The sequence below is a fragment of the Dryobates pubescens genome, chromosome 15 (genome assembly GCF_014839835.1).
Source record: "Dryobates pubescens isolate bDryPub1 chromosome 15, bDryPub1.pri, whole genome shotgun sequence".
NCBI lineage: Eukaryota > Metazoa > Chordata > Aves > Piciformes > Picidae > Dryobates > Dryobates pubescens.
In genome coordinates, this window is record NC_071626.1 from 914,389 (window position 1) to 931,291 (window position 16,903).

Genomic DNA, 16,903 nt, shown 5'->3' on the forward strand with positions numbered 1-16,903 from the left:
ATCACCCACTGGAAAATGCAGGCACTGACAGAACAGGCTGCTATGGAGCTCTCCTTGCAGGCAACAGCAGATGAAAATTCAACCAAGAGACTTTTCCATGCAGCAGCTCTCACCCCTACTTCACACAGCGTCCTGGCCTGGAGCAGCACTGCTGTGGCCAGCAGGAGCAGGGAAGTGACTGTCCTCCCCGCTCAGCGCTGCGGAGGCTGCACTCGGAATCCTGCCTTCAGTTTTGGGCCCCTCACTCCAAGGAGGGCATGGAGGGAGTGGAGCAGGTCCAGAGAAGGGCAACCAAGCTGGAGAAGGGTCTGGAGAGCAGGGCTGGGGAGGAGCAGCTGAGGGAGCTGGGGGTGTGCAGCCTGGAGAAGAGGAGGCTGAGGGAGAATAGAATAGAATAGAATTAACCAGGTTGGAAGAGACCTTCGAGATCATCGTGTCCAACCTATCATCCAACACCACCCAATCAACTAACCCATGGCACCAAGCATCCTGTCAAGCCTCGCCCTGAACACCCCCAGCGACGGCGACCCCACCACCTCCCCAGGCAGCCCATTCCAGTGGGCAATCACTCTCTGTGTAAAACTTCCTCCTGACCTCCAGTCTAAACCTCCCCTGACACAGCCTGAGACTGTGTCCTCTTGTTCTGGTACTGGTTGCCTGGGAGAAGAGACCAACCTCCGCCTCACTACAACCTCCCTTCAGGTAGTTGTAGAGAGCAATAAGGTCACCCCTGAGTCTCCTACTCTCCAGGCTAAGCAACCCCAGCTCCCTCAGCCTCTCCTCCCAGGGCTGTGCTCCAAACCCCTCACCATCCTTGTTGCCCTTGTCTGGACACGCTCCAGCAAGTCAACCTCCTTCCTAAACTGAGGGGCCCAGAACTGGACACAGGACTCGAGGTGCGGCCTAACCAGTGCAGTGTACAGGGGCACAATGACCTCCCTGCTCCTGCTGGCCACACTGTTCCTGATGCAGGCCAGGATGCCATTGGCCCTCCTGGCTGCCTGGGCACACTGCAGGCTCATGTTCAGTCTACCATCAACCAGCACCCCCAGGTCCCTCTCAGCCTGACTGCTCTCCAGCCACTCTGCCCCCAGCCTGTAGCTCTGCATGGGGTTGCTGTGGCCAGTGTGCAGAACCTGGCACTTGGATGTGTTCAATCTCATGCCGTTGGACTCTGCCCATCTGCCCAGCCTGTTGAGGTCCCTCTGCAGAGACCTCATTGCTCTCTGCAGTTCCCTGAGAGGATGCTGCAGTGAGCTGGGAGTCAGCCTCTTCTCCCCAGTCTCAGGTGACAGAAGGAGAGGAAATGTCCTGAAATTGTGCCAGGGGAGGCTAAGGTTGGAGAGGAGGAAAAATGTCTTTGCTGCAAGAGTGGTCAGGGACTGGCAGAGGCTGCCCAGGGAGGTGGTGGAGTCCCCAGCCCTGGAGGGGTTCAAGAAAGGACATGGTGCTTGGGGCCATGGTGGTGTTGGGCTGATGTTGGACTGGGTGACCTTAGAGGTCTTCTCCAACCAAAACCATTCTATGATTCTCAATGTCCTTCTTGCAGTGAGATGCCCAAAGCTGCACCCAGTATTTGAGGTGTGGCCTCACCAGTGCTGAGCTCAGAGGCACAACCACTTCCCTGCCCCTGCAGATGCAGGCAGTGCTGGCAAGTCCTCACCACACACTCCTCCAGGGCTGGAAGCAGACATCATCCAAGCTAGAAGATGTGGATCAGAGGAAAATGAGCTCAGTGTAAAACTGCAAGATGTCTTCAGGGGCACCTAAGACACCACTTGCCTCCTGCTACTTAGGGATCATGTCTCTGGGGATCCACTACTAGAGATGTCCAGAATTAACACCTCCAGCTGAGAGCAAAGGCTTTGTGCACTCTACTGCAGAACACAACCCCAGAATTAGGCAGGTCTCACAAACAGCAGCTCCACAGGATTTGTAGCTGTCACACACTGACAAAGTTGGATCTGAAACATGACTCAGTTTCAGTGACAGCCTCAAAACCAGCATTAAAACTGCATGCAAATGCCAGCCTAGGCCCAAGCAGCAATGCAAAGCTGGAGAGGTTACACACCTGCTCTGAGGATGAATAACAACTTGGTTGCAATCCAGTGAAGTACTCAAGCTCATGCTTCACTTTAAATGCATGGGCATGAAGCTGATGGAGCTACTTACATGCTTAGTGTTAAATATGCCCTTAAGTGCTTCACTGGGTTAGGGCCAGCAAGCCCAGGACCTCACAGGAAAGAGCTTAAGAGCAGAACACGCAGCAGGAGAACAAGAGAGGATTCAGGACCAGAGATACTTAGGACTAAGTTCCTCTTGCAGCGCACTGCTGAGTAGTGATGTCAACACACAGGGCAGATACAAGCAGCTGTGTGAGTGCAGACAGGCAAGAGGATGTCTTGCCTGAAGGTAATCAGAGTAATTGCAGAGATCTGGGGAATGACAAGCTCAGAAGGAAAACAAACTGCAACTACTTCCTAATGTATACTCCAACAATTGTGTTCCTGCTGAGAAAAATCCTGCTCCTTTCAATTCCTGCACAGGCTGAGAGCCCAGGCCCCTGATCTGGGTAGCACACCACAGCTCAGCTCCAGAGCTCAAGCCACCCAGCCAAGAGCCAGGCTAAGCCCCACACAACACCTGGCACCTGCAAGGCAAGCGGCACAAACACCACAGGGCTCTGCACTCCCAGCAAACACAATCACAGAACCAGGGAATGGTTTGGGTTGGAAAAGACCTCCAAGAGCACCCAGTCCAGCATCAACCCAACACCACCAAGTCCTCCATGTCCTTTCTTGAACCCCTCCAGGGCTGGGGACTCCACCACCTCCCTGGGCAGCCTCTGCCAATCCCTGACCGCTCTTGCACCAAAGACATTTTTCCTCATTTCCTACCTAAGCCTCCCCTGGCACAATTTCAGGCCAGTTCCTCTCCTTCTATTGCCTGATACTAGGGAGAAGCGGCCAACCCCCAGCTCCCTGCAGCTGCCTTTCAGGGAGCTGTGGAGAGCAAGGAGGTCTCCCTCAGCCTCCTCCACACTGAACACCCCCAGCTGCTCCTCCCCAGCCCTGCTCTCCAGACCCTTCCCCAGCTTGGTCACCCTTCTGTGGACCTGCCCCAACCCCTCAATGTCCTTCCTAGAGTGAGAAGCCCAAAACTGAACCCAGTACTCAAGCTGAGGCCTCACCACTGCCCAGGACAGGGGCACCACCAGTTCCCTTGCACGCTGCCAACCCCTGCTCAGCACCAAGATTGCACTTTAAAGCAGACACTAAGGACTGCTGCTTGCTGCCATGCCTACACCTCACAGTACAATGTGCTCCTGACAGCTCCGTGCTACCAGGCAGCCCTCTCTGGCCACAGCCACCACTGCCTGCTGCCCACACTTGACAGGCTGCACACCACCTTCCTGCCAGCTCCAGAGCCTGCACGCTCCTGAGCCCAACCGCAGCACGTTCCACGTTTGCAGGGACTCCCACCAGGGTTTGGTGAGAGACAGGAGAAGGATCTGGTCTAAAACAACCAGAAGCAGCAGCATATGGGGCTGTCATCTTCCAACTTACTCTGCAGTAGCCCAGCCTAACCTTCTGTAGTATAAAAACCGTATTAAAGCTGAACTGCATGCATTTGCTGCTGTTTATACACCATCAGCACACACAATTAGCATTAAAAGGGAAGCCTAATTAGCCATGTAATGTTGTAGGTCATATCACTACACACCCCACCCCCCACCCCCCCAGATGTCCTATCTCACAAAACATGATCATGTTGGAGGCAAACTGGGTGTATGGCTCCCAAACACCATGATTAGGAACATCAGCACACTCGGGGGCACAGTGTTAAGCAAACAATCCTCTTCTTCACTTTTGTGCTGAGGTCCCTCAGCACTGCACCCAAAGATAACCTGCATTTCATGTCCCACAGGGCTTTGTCCCTCCTGGAAAGTAACTTTGCAGTCACAGGTCTCTAACCTGAAGGAGTGGTCAGGGACTGGCAGGGAGGTGGTGGAGTCCCCATCCTTGGAGGTGCTCCAGAAACCTGTGGCCATGGCACTTGGGGACATGGCTTGGTGGCCATGGTGGGGCTGGGTTGATGGCTGAACTGGATGCTCTTAGAGGGCTTTTCCAACCCAAACAATTCCATGGCTCTATGATCTGAATCAGACCAATCCTCAGACAAGTGGATGGTTGTCATATTCAGGCCCCGGGAGGCTGAGCAGATCAGAAGTCTCACAGCAGTTCCTGCTTCACCACACCTGCAGGACATTCCTCCATGAAAGCCATGAGACTCTCCTGGAATATCTAGCATGGGGCTTGGGATAAATGGCCATAAAGAACCTGCTGCTCAGGGAGGTGTTTGCCTTGCTTGGGTTTTGCAGCCTCACCAAGCAAATCCACGAGTAATTACGAGCTGAGAACGCGAATTAAGACTCCATCCAGCAAACCACTAACTACTTTGGGATGAGGATGAGGCTCCAAATTCATGCAGTTTGCCTTGTCAGAGTAGAGAAATCAGGCAGGAAGCTGCAAACTGGCGCTGGGAAGGAACGGATTGGCTTGGGCTCTGTTGTGAGACTTTCACTGTTTACTTCAGCAGGCGTTTCACCCACATATGGGCTCCTCATTCATAACTGCATCCTCTAGCACTGGCAGCAGTCTCACAGCTCAGTAGGAAGATGAGCAGTGATTCACACAAGCCCTCCAGTGCTTTGTGTTTGGAAGGAGCTCAGCACTGTGCTCTGCTCTGGGCTAGCTTTGGGAAGCCAAGAAGTGACAGTTATCCACTGTACAAATTCTTTCAAGGAGTTTCCAACAGCTCCCATCCTAACACAGCAAGGCATCAGGGGGCCCTGATGAGGGATGCAAGAGGCCAGGGCTTGCTTTATGCTGCCTTGATTTACCATGCCTGGCTCGATCCCTCCTGCTTCTCCCTCATACCTTCCAGGGCTCCTTTTGCCAGGGCTCTGAAAAGCCTTCTGAGTGTGACTTCAAAGCACCTTCTTCACCCAAATTACCATTTTTAGCTTTAATTTTAATTAACTCCTTTCCTAGCTACCAAAACCACAGCAAAGCAAGTAACCTTGCCCATCCTGTCCTCCAGCTCCCCAGCTCAGCCTCAAAAAGCAGCAGCAGCTGAAGAGAGAACATTAGGGAAGGAGGTGATCTCCATGGGATACCACTGCCTGCGAACACGTAACCAGCACCACAACAAAGATGTGCTGCGTACTGCTGCCTGCCGCACAGATGGGCTTAGGAGGGTGGCCTGAGCCCTCTCCAGCAAGGCTAACCCTGGGAGGTTTGGGAGACACCTACCAGGGAACAAGCAACCGTAAGTAAGCAGTGAGCAACGGGGCTAGCAAGGCACACAGCCCAGCGCACAGGACTCAGCTGGGCTGGCTTTTCCCCCTTCCTGATGTAGCTGCAGTGACATGAGAGGTGAATGCACACAACAAGGTAGGAGAGGCTTCAGCTAGGCGGGATGGAAAATACAATGAAGTGCGACTAATCCTTGGCGTAAAAAGAGACCTGTTGAGTGAGGAGCCTGAGACTCAGCCCTGACCCGGGATGCCCTCAGACATGTCTTCGCTGCAAGGAAGGTGGGAATGATGCTCCAAACCTGGTAAGGGGTCGACTTCTCAGAAACAGAAAGCACTGGAGAAGTCACGAGGGCTGATGAAGCCAGGGCGGATGCGCAGAGCCTGGGACAGCTCTGAAGTTCCCTGCTAACTTCATGAGCCTTCGGGTCGGGGACACTCCACGAGTCACACACAGCAACACAAACACAACAGCATCAAGGAGGGCTGGCGGGATGAGGGCTCAGCAAAGCCATGCCCAGACTTACACAGCTCCTCCCGTTCATGATGAAGTCTGTGGACCCACAGGCTTGCTCCTTCACCTCCTCCATCCCGAAGATGCAGACGGCGGTGGTGTTCCAGGCCTTGGCATCGTGGTTGTGGTGGAAAACACCCACCCACCAGCCCCGCCGGCCCCGTCGGATGAGGCTGGAGGAAACGATGAGGCTCCTGCACCCGCAGTCCAAAGCCACATGCCCCTGCAAAGTGAGGCCACCCTCCGAGGGGCGCAGCTGGCGCAGGACAGCCATGCTGGGTGGCTCGGCGTACCCACCCCGCCTGACCTTCAACCTGTAGTAGGGGAAGAAGAGGTGATCCCCCCACTGCAGGGCGTCAACGAAGTGCAACGGTTCCTTCCTGCGCTTGATGATGCCCAGCTCCTCCTTGGACTCCAGGTTGTCCATGCTGCGCATCGTGATGACGGTCGCCTCGTCCGACTGGGAGGGCTCGCAGCCCAGACGGCTCTCGGAGTCGCCAGTCGAGTAGGTGGCCGCCACGGCCAGGTACCAGGCGCCGGACAGCTGGAAGACGACGCCGGCGGTGGAGCCGTCGGGCAGGCAGCTGACCACCTCGCTGCGGTTGAGGCGCTGCCGGTAGGCCGGCAGCTCCCACACCTCGCAGGTGCCGTCCTTCTGGGTCCAGCCGGCCAGCAGCACGCCCACCCCCCCGGCCTCCTCGTAGGGCAGCAGCAGGTTGCTGCGCGTGCCGGGGGGCTCCCGGCAGCCCTGCCCGGCGGCCGCCGGCACTAGGCGGCGGCGCGGCCGCAGCTCGGGCCACAGCTCGTAGAGGCAGCTGCCGCCCGCCACCAGCACGCCGCCGCCGCTCACCTCGATGTTGTCGATGCGGGGCCCCGGCAGCTCGAAGCTCTGGGGGCCGCTGGCGCCCGCCAGCGCCGCCAGCAGGGGCAGCGCCCAGCTGAGGGCGGGCGGCGGCGCCGCCATGGGCGCGGGCTCGGCTCGGCGCCGCGGGGCGCCTCAGGCGGCGGCGGGCGGCGGGCGCCGCTGCGCCATGGTGCGCGGAGGGGGCCGGGCGCTGCCGCTGCCGCCGCCGCCGCTGCTCTCTCCGCCGCGGCCGGGCTGTGCGCGGGCGGGGAGTTCCTCTTTCGGGGCGGGGAGGAGAGGAGGGGGTGCCTGCACGGGAGAGGTGGGCCGGGCTCCTCCGGGAGGGCTGCCGAGCCACCTCGCCGCCGTGCGCCGCCGCTCCCCCTCCGCCCCCTGGCCCCGCCAGCCCAGCCCGCCTCGCCGCGGACGGGGGGCGGCGGCGGCGCGGGAGCCCACCTCGACCGCCGGGCTCTGGGGAGCCGGGGCTGGGGGGAGCCGGGGCTGGGGGGAGCCGGGGCTGGGGGGAGCCGGGGCTGGGGGGAGCCGGGGCTGGGGGGAGCCGGGGCTGGGGGCGGCCGCTTCCCCGCGGCGGGACGCGGAGCGGGGCGAGACTCGCCTCGCCTCGGGCGTGCTGCTTCGCTTGGCCACCGGCCCCGGGGGGTAGCGGCCCCCTCCGCTCCTTCCCCCGCGGCTCAGGACGCTGGTCCCTCCGGGGCAAGGTGGTCTCCCGCGCACCCCGCTCTGCATCTCCCTGCCCGGCTGCAGCCTCCCTGCTGGGCTCCGGGCTCCGCACGCTGCCGGCTCGGCAGCCCGGCTGACGCCCGTTGAAACGCCGCAGAACCTCCTGGATAAACAGCACCTGTGTAGCCCAGTCCGTCGTTGCCAGCCTGAGCATCAGGATTGGGGTGTGGGGTCTCATGGGCTTGCCTGAAGCAGAACAAAGGCTCTAGGCTTTCTCCCGAGTTCAGCAGGGTGGGCAGGAAGCTGTGTCCTCTCCAGCCCTGCTGCTGTGAGACTGACACCCACCCAACGCAGGCAGGACCACAGGACGGGACGCTGTGAATGCTGCAGCTGATACCAATAAAGCCTGGGGGGGTGGGGATGAGATTGAGAGCAGCCCTGCAGGAAAGGACCTGAGGCTCTGGGGGGTGAGAAGCTGGACAGGAGCCAGCAATGGGCACTGGCAGCACAGAAGGCAAATGGCAGCCCGGGCTGCATCCAAAGCAGCATGGCCAGAGATGGAGAGGAGATCCTGCCCCTCTGCTCTGGGGAGACATACATACATACATACATACGTAGACCTCACCTGCAGTGCTGTGTCCAGCTATGAGACCCCAACACAAGAGGCATGGACCTGATGGAGAGGGTCCAGAGGGCCATGAAGATGATCAGAGGGCTGGAGCACCTCTCCTGACAAAGACAGGCTGAGAGAGTTGGGGCTGTTCAGTGTAGAGAAGAGAAGGCTCCAAGGAGACCTCAGAGCCATCTTTCAATATCTGAAGGGGACCTACAGGCTTGCTGGGGAGGGACTGTTCAGAAGGGGCTGTGGGGATAGGACCAGGGGCAATGGTTTTGAACTGCAGCAGGGCAGAGTTAGGTTGGACATCAGGAGGAAGCTCTGCACAGGGAGGGTGGTGAGACACTGGCACAGGCTGCCCAGGGAGGTGGCTGAGACTCCATCCCTGGAGACATTCAAGACCAGACTTCTTGTGGCTCTGGGCAGCCTGAGTTGAAGGTGACCCTGTTGAGTGCAGGGGGTTGGACAAGATGAGCCTTGAGGGTTCCTTCCAGCCCAGTGCATTCTGTGATTCTTAAGGTTCTGTTTCCCGCTGGGTCATTGCTGGTAGAGGATCAGCAGAATGAGGAGGAGAGGCTGCCTGCTCAGCTGACAGTAAAAGACCATTTTGCTGAATTATAAATGAAAAACTGGGTTTATAAAAGGTAGCAAAGACTCATTTCAGTGTCCTCTCTCGGGTGTCTTTGGTAACTCTGGGTGAAGGCAAGCGCAGGACCCGTTGCTACTCTTACGGAGAAGAGGACATAATGTTCAGAATCAGGAGGCCACCTGACCCTCCATTTACATTGCTTTTATCTTAAATTAGCTTTGCAGCAGGCATGAGTGGGACTCTTAAAACTAGAACAGAAGCAACCTCTGTCTGAATGAGTCAAGTGCAATATTTTCAAGGAGGAAGTGCCATGCCGTTAGCAAATTGTTATCATTTCTCCACTGGTGTCCCCAGCAGCAGTGATTGTGCAAGAATCCTCCTTGCTCTGGTCAGCAACAGAAGCATTCGACCATCTTGCAGCAATCCTGACACACATCACCCTGGAATTCAGAGCCCTTCACGACTGATCTGCTGATCTCTCCTTGTACAGCCGCTCCAAAAGGCATCCAAACTCAGCAAAAGGCAGCGAAGGATGTGGAACAGAATCATTGCACAATTACTCCTCTTGTCACATGAGCAGAGATGCTCTAGGTAGGAGCAAACGTTGCCTGCAGCTCTCTGTGCAGGACTAAACTTCTGGTCACCATGTAAGCAGGAAAAAGCAAAGAGCACCAAAATGAGTTGTGTACAGAAAGGCAGCTGAGGAAGCTGTGCCAGGGAAGCTGAAGGTGCCACACTGGCCTGCATCACACCCTGCCTGGCCTTCTCTTGCTTCTTGCACTGCAAAGATAAAGCTCTTCAGCTATTTATGTCTTGCTCACTACTTCAGATGCACACTGACCTCCCATCTGCAGGACATCTTTGATCCTGGCCGCAGACCACGGCCAGCAGTAGGTCTTCTTCTGCAGACATCGCTCCCTTTGCCAGATCCCCATGCTCTGCATCTGTTGGCTTTCAGGGCTGACCAAGCAGCCTGTTTCTCAGGCTTTCTGTTTAAAATAAGCCACATTGTTCACCAAATGAGTGGTTTGGTTAAATGGGCGAGGCCAGGCTTATTCTTGGCGGAGAGAGCAGCGAGATGACAGCTCCTAAGGCTGCAGGCTTCTCCCACTGCCAAAACAGCAGTCTGCTGCTTCAGGTTTTCCTTGGGCTGGGACCTGGAAAGGCTGCACTGCAAAGGAGTGGGAGAGGGAGAGGGGGAGGGAGAGGGGAAGAGGAGGAGGAGGAGAGTAGGCTGTCCCAGGGACATCCATATAAGCCCATTTCTAGAGACCCTTCCTTGTCTCTACCACTCTTCTGTCCCTGTTCTTTCCTCCCTCTTCCCAAGGAAGCAGTGGCTTGGACCAGAGCCTTGTCTTGCAGTGTTTAATTTTGCATACAGTTCTGAGAGCCACTGAAGCAGCTTTGTGCTGAGAATTAGTGCATGAATTTGTTGTGCTCATGAGCAGCCCAGTTCCTGAAGTGGCAAAGTATTCCCCATCCCTTCCAAAGCCCCTGAGCGCCTCTCTTCAACCCCTTCTTCCAGAGATGCCCATCAGGATGCCAGCAGAGTGGAGCTTCTACTGATGTTACGGAAACAGGGAGGCTGCAGGTGTGATTCGTGGTGCTGCAGGGTATAACATTTGTTATTAATGCAGCAGACTTCCCTCCCTGGAGGTGTCTGAGGCCAGGCTGGATGAGCCCCTGAGCACCCTGGTCTAGAGAGAGGCGTCCCTGCCCATGGCAGGGGGTTGGAACTGGATGATCTTGAAGGTCCCTTCCAACCCAACCCATTCTGTGGAAAGAGTGCAACCAGTTCACAACTGAACTGATCCCATTGTGGCCTGGTGTTGATGTTGCAACTCGATGCTCCTTGCAGGTCCCTTCCAACCCCAGCCTCTCTGTGACACTTCTGTTAAAGCCAAGAAGGCCACAGCACATCATCTCGCTGTGTGGGGCTTGCTGGGCTGTCAGCTCCACCGCTGCTGTTTTCACCCAGTTGCTGCTCTGCGTTTTCTCTTCCAGGCACCGAGGGCAGAGCAGAGAAGGGACTCTGCCTGGTAAGGTTGGGCTGTGCAGAGCCTTGCTGCCTCAGCCCTGGCACTGGAACTGAGACTTCTGCAGAAGCCAGGGAGCCAAACTGAGCTTCCCTCAGGATCCTCAGCAAGCTTTATATATTTCAGCGGGGCGTATGAGAGCTGGAGCTGGAGAGTGAATCACACCAGGGCTTGGTTCCACATGTACAATTTAAAGAGCCTCTCCTTTGGATCCTCCTCAGTGCCAGGCAGAACACATCTTGAATTAACTTACAATTGCTTCCCCACTGCCTGCTTCCCTCCTCCTTACTTCTCATCTGCGTGCTAAATTTATCTGAGTTTATGACTCCATGGAGAACCTGACAAAATATTGCTCAGTAAATGAGATTTAGTTTCTGGCATTTAATTTATTTAGCTTAACTTGTATATTTTTCCCCCCTTGTTTGGAAGCTCCAGGCCCAATTAAGGTTTGATTTAATTTGTTTATTTAATGCATGTGTTTACCCCAGCTTGGCTCTCCGGTGTTGTTTTCTTCTCCCAAGGGGTAAATAAGCTTCCATTTGCAGAGTAACAAGAGGCAGCATTAATACCAACGTGCACTTTCTCCTCAGGGTAGTACTTTTAATGACTGCTTTTCTCATTACACTGTGGTACTGCAACTGAATTTCAACAAACTCAAGGAAATGCTGGGCAGATTTGCCAGAATCATACAATCATGGAAGGGGTTGGGTTGGAAGGGACCTCCAAGATCATCCAGCTCCAACCCCTTGCTGCCATGGGCAGGGACACCTCCCACCAGCCCAGCTTGCTCAAGGCCTCATCCAGCCTGGCCCTGAACACCTCCAGGGAGGAGGCAGCCACAGCCTCCCTGGGCAGCCTGATCCAGTGTCTCCCCACTCACACTGGCAAGGATTTCTTCCTCCTCTCCAGTCTCAATTTCCCCTCTTCCAGCTTCAATCCATTGCCTCTCATCCTATCACTCCAAGACCTTGTCCAAAGTCCCCCAGAGGACCTTCCCCAGGTGCCAGGCATGCAGCAAGAGCCCTTTATTACCATTTGTCCTAGAGGAAAGTCAAGACAAATTTAATTCTGAGTAGATGCAACAAAAAACTTTCATCCAGCTTTGTGGCTGAAATAACAATGTTCTCACTGTGCAAGTCCTCTTTCCAGCAGGTCACTGGTTTTAATCTTTTAATCTGCAACTGTCCTCTAAATAGATGCTTGCACAGCACTGCTCATGTTGCTATGAAGTCTGCAAAGCAGCAAGGGGAACTTTGCTTTTGACAAAAGGTGTTTCTTGGAATGTGAGGAGGAGAGACAGTCTGTGCTTAAAGGCATGGCTGTGTCTTGCTGGGCTGGCTGAAAATGGAGAAGGAAAATGAGGAACAGGCCCTGGGAGTCCAGGTATTCATACAGAGGATCATTCAGGTTGGAGAAGACCCTCAGGATCACCAAGTTCAACTCAGAACCCTACTCTGCAAGGTTCACCCCTAAACTATATCCCCAAGCACCACATCCAAACCACCTTTAAACACATCCAGGGTTAGTGACTCCACCACCTCCCTGGGCAGCACATTTCAATCCCTGACCACTCTTGCTGGGAAAAAAATATTCCTAATGTCCAGTCTAAACCTCCCCAGTAGCAGCTTGAGGCTGTTGCTTCTTGTTCTAGCACTAATTACCTGTAAGACCAGCAGCAGCCTCTTCACAACCTCCTTGCAGGTAGCTGTAGAGAGCAATGAGGTCTCCACTCAGCCTTTTCTTTTCCAAACAGCCCCAGCTCCTTCAGTCACTCCTTCAGTCACTCCTTCAGTCGCTCCTTCAGTCTTGCTTGGAGCTGATTTCTTAACCTATTTCTGAGAGAGGACATGCACTTTTTTTCCCCAGTGAAAACTGTTCTTTAGGCAACAGCTTCAGTTTGCTTGTTGGCTAAGACCAAAGATGCCACTTTCGAGGGTGCTCACTAATTGCATCACAGTGAGATAAAAATAAGATCCTGGCCAAGTTCAGTGCATTTGAATACTGAAACAGCCTGCAGATCTGGCTTCTTAGTTCTGCTTTCCAGTTTTGTTTCCATGCATCGTTTCATCTGCAAGTTGCTGACCTGCCGCATTGTTTTCGGTGGGCTTCGGAGGGAGGAAGTGGCAGATTCAGGAGCAGGCCCCTCTGTGACCCAGGAGAGGAAATTCCAGTTGCTGCTGCCAAATAGTTAAAGCAGAAAGAGCAATGAACTCTGAGAGGGCTGCAAACGATGCAGCTGAAGGTGGAGGAGCTGACTTCACCAACGTCCTGGGCGCTTCTTTGTCTCCATTAAGCTATTCACAAGTATTAATGGTTTCTGCCTGATGAGGGGGAGAGAGAAAGAAGGGAAGGAGGGAGGGAGGAGCAGAGAAAGGAGGTTTTAATCCTAGCTGCATTTAAACTGCTATAAAATTTGGGGGAAGGAATCAAGAAACCACAAATCTCTATGTAAAACACTTCTCCCCCCCCTTCCCCCAGTCTCATTATGCTTCCTTTCTTTTCAAAGGTGGTGTTTGGGGGATGTTACAGAAAAGGAACTGGAGAACAGACACAAAGGAAACCCAGAGTTTGCCTCTCCTCTGCACTGGGAATGGTGATAGTCTCAATTAAAGCAGTACTGCAAAGGCTGGAAGCAGGAAGCCTGGGCTCTAGGTGTGCCACAGCATTCATGTAGAACACTGGACAAGACAAATCCCTCTCTGAACCTCGTGGTTGCCTCCCCTGCTTATGAACTCAATAAAATTCTTTACCTGTCAAGAATCCACATCAGCAAAGGCATTACCTGCATGGGAAATAAAACTGCAGAGCTGCAGGAAGGCTCAGAAGCCAGAGAGGCAACATCATAACTGAAGATGAGAGGGTTTCAGCCTCACTTTATCTGAGCTTCCAGAGCAGATACATTCCAACAGCTGTGTGTACCCAGGATGTGCTTGCTTTTTGTTGGGTTGGTTATAAATGTTTGTACCACTGACATGGACCTGCTGGAACAGCTCCAGATGGGGGCCACAAAGACAATCAGAGGGCTGGAGCCTATCTCCTATGGGCACAGGCTGAGACACTCAGGGCTGTTCAGCCTGGAGAAGAGAAGGCTCCAGAGAGACCTCAGAGCAGCCTTCCAATACCTGAAGGGGCTCCAGGAGAGCTGGGGAGGGACTTTGGACAAGGGCTGGGAGTGCCAGGAGAAGGGGCAGTGGTTTTAAACTAGAGCAGAGTAGCTTCAGATTGGACATTAAGAAGAAGTCCTTACTAGAAGGGTGGTGAGCCACTGGAACAGATTGCCCAGGGAGGTTGTGGACACCTCACCCCTGGAGGTGTCCAAGGCCAGGCTGGATGAAGCTTTGAGCAGCCTGGGCTGGTGGGAGGTGTCCCTGCCCATGGCTGGGGGTTGGAGCTGGATGAGCTTTGAGGTCCCTTCCCACCCAACCCATTCTGTGATTCTTTTCCCTGTCAGTCACAATATGAGGTGGAACTTTTGTGTGCCACTGGACCCACTCATATCAGCTGCATCTAACTCAGGTAGTATTCCAAGTCCACCCCTCAGCCCTGCAACACTGATGCTGCATCCTTCACTTTCCAGTGTGTGGACCAGGAGGTGCCAGCACACACCAAACCTGCTTCACCAGGACACCTTGGGCAGAGCATCCCCCACCATCTCCCCTGTGCCACACATTCCAATTCCCCCCATGCCCTTTTCCTCCTTCACACAGGGAGTCCTAATATTCTACAGTGCTAAAATCTAGAGCCCAGACACTGACTGGGAGAGATGCAGCCTGAAACACCAACCTGGCATCCAGTTGTTACCAGATGTGTGCAGCCCACCATAAGCCCAGTTCAGCAAAGGAAACCTGGGGAAAAGAAGAGCCAAACACACCTGGAGAAGAGCATCTTGGATTCTTCCTTTGCAAGTAAAGGCTTAAACAACAGCCTGGTGCTAGCTGGGTTAGTACAGAGAGATGCATGGGATTAGAATTGATTGGGGGACAGAACAAAAGAAATTGGTTTTCCAAATGCTTGTTAATTTAAGGGGCTCTGACTAAACACCTATTTATTTATGGCTGTGTCCAGCCCTCCTTGCAGCACCTGGCTGTGTCCGGCCCTCCTTGCAGCACCTGGCTGTGTCCGGCTCTCCTTGCAGCACCTGGCTGTGTCCGGCTCTCCTTGCAGCACCTGGCTGTGCCTGGCCCTCCTTGCAGCACCTGTGTCCAGCCCTCCTTGCAGCACCTGGCTGTGTCCAGCTCTCCTTGCAGCACCTGGCTGTGTCCGGCCCTCCTTGCAGCACCTGGCTGTGTCCGGCCCTCCTTGCAGCACCTGGCTGTGTCCGGCTCTCCTTGCAGCACCTGGCTGTGCCTGGCCCTCCTTGCAGCACCTGTGTCCAGCCCTCCTCGCAGCACCTGGCTGTGTCCGGCCCTCCTCGCAGCACCTGGCTGTGTCCGGCCCTCCTTGCAGCACCTGGCTGTGTCCGGCCCTCCTTGCAGCACCTGGCTGTGTCCAGCCCTCCTTGCAGCACCTGGCTGTGTCCAGCCCTCCTTGCAGCACCTGGCTGTGTCCGGCTCTCCTTGCAGCACCTGGCTGTGTCCAGCTCTCCTTGCAGCACCTGTGTCCGGCCCTCCTTGCATTCCCATAATTTGGAATACTGTTGGTGGGGGGAAAGAAATAAATCTGTGTTTCCCAAAGCTGAAGATCTGCGCAGCTATGGTGTGCAGCTAATGGCTCATCAGCAAACAAACCCTTAGCAGTGAGCTGCTCATAGCAAGGCAAAGAAAGATCTCAGCTCCCCTTGGGGGTAAGCTGCAAACTGCTCTGCCTCTTCAGACCAGGCTTGAACTCTCCCTGCTGCTGCCTGACCTTGCTCTCCTCTCTGACTCCACAGCTGCTTTCCATGAGCAGGTCTTCAAAGAAAGTTAGAAGCTGAGCCAAGTTTAACTCCTTGTTTGTCATTCTGGGAACTGGGTTTGGTGTCTCTGCCACACTTCCCCGTTTTTGTTTGTGCTGGGGAGACTTCTGCATGGAAAGAGGACGTTCGGGGCTGCGAGAGCAGCCCGGAGCTGCAGGGCATTCAGTGCCTACAGGCTGCAAGCTGATTTTTTTTGCCTCTACAGTCATCTGAGAGGAATCAAAAAGACAAAGGAGTGAAAGTCAGGCTTGGCACATCAAAAAACCCCAACAATGCCTACAGAGAACAGTTCCCAAAGTTGTCTGGGTAAGACCAATCTCTTAATGAGCTCCTTTATGTTTCAGGCCATTATCTACACAAAAGCTGTGCTCAGTTGGTTTTGTCATTGCTTCCAATGAAAGTGTGATTAATTAGGTTAGCCAAATTAATTAAGCTAATGACATTAAGCAAGAGAACTTTCAGTTTGTGTCCAGAGGCTACACAGATAGTTTTTGTCAGATCATCTCCTCGGTGCTCACACTCCAGAGCCAACACAGAGACCCAAGATGTGCTCTGCCTTTGCCACCAGAGAGCAGTGGAAGCACTTTAATTACAACAATAATTGGTTTTAATTAGCAGCACGCACTGAATGCAAGAGCTTGCCTTTCCTTGGATGCTGCTGAACGGAGGTGCCTCTGAAGGATGGAGGGACAAACACCTTAGTCTGATAGGAATTTGGCTGGCACAGTTTCTGTCTGCCCTAGTCCTTCACCTGACTCTGCTCATTCTGAGAACAGCAGGTAGCAGTCACCCAGGGCAGCTCCTCAGCTGGTGGTGATTCTTGCGTGCTCCTTGGTTTGCTCTTTGAGCCCAGCACACACTTCTGTAACAGAGCTTGCTCCTGAACTCTCTTTTGAAACCCAGACCCAACAGCATCTGGGTCTAGTCATTCTTCTTCATTATTATGATTTTGCTTAAAGACAACCAGAGAATCACAGAAGGCTTTGGGCTGGAAGGGATCTCCAAAGGGCAGCCAGTCCAAGCCCCAGCAGTCAGCAGGGACATCCTCCACCGGATCAGGTTGCCCTGAGCCCTATTGAGCCTCACCTTCAATATGTCCAGGGCTGGAGCAACCACCTCCCTGGGCAACCTGTTCCAGTGTTCCAGCAGCCTCCTGGTGCAGAACCTGTTCCTCACATCCAGTCTGCTCTGCTCTACTTTGAAGCCATTGCCCCTGGTCCTGTCCCTGCAGCCCTTTGCAAACAGCCCCCCTGCAGCCTTCTTGTAGCCCCTTCAGGTACTGGCAGTCTGCTCTTAGGTCCCCCTGGAGCCTTCTCTTCTCCAGGCTGAACACCCCCAGCTCCCTCAGCCTGTCCCCATAGCAGAGGAGCTCCAACCCCCTGAGCATTTCCGAGGCCCTCCTCTGGATCTGC

The 16,903-nt window shown here is 54.6% G+C and overlaps 1 protein-coding gene across 1 annotated transcript in view; it reads right to left on the reverse strand.

Annotated features, from left to right (window-relative positions):
- Positions 1-6,795, reverse strand: part of PLXNC1 (plexin C1) — a 70,395-nt gene extending 63,600 nt beyond the window's left edge. Inside the window, exon 1 of the mRNA XM_054167765.1 lies at positions 5,845-6,795. Within this exon, the coding sequence (XP_054023740.1) occupies positions 5,845-6,795 (951 nt within the window). The remainder of the gene's footprint in view (positions 1-5,844) is intronic.
- Between the last annotated feature and the right edge of the window lie 10,108 nt (positions 6,796-16,903).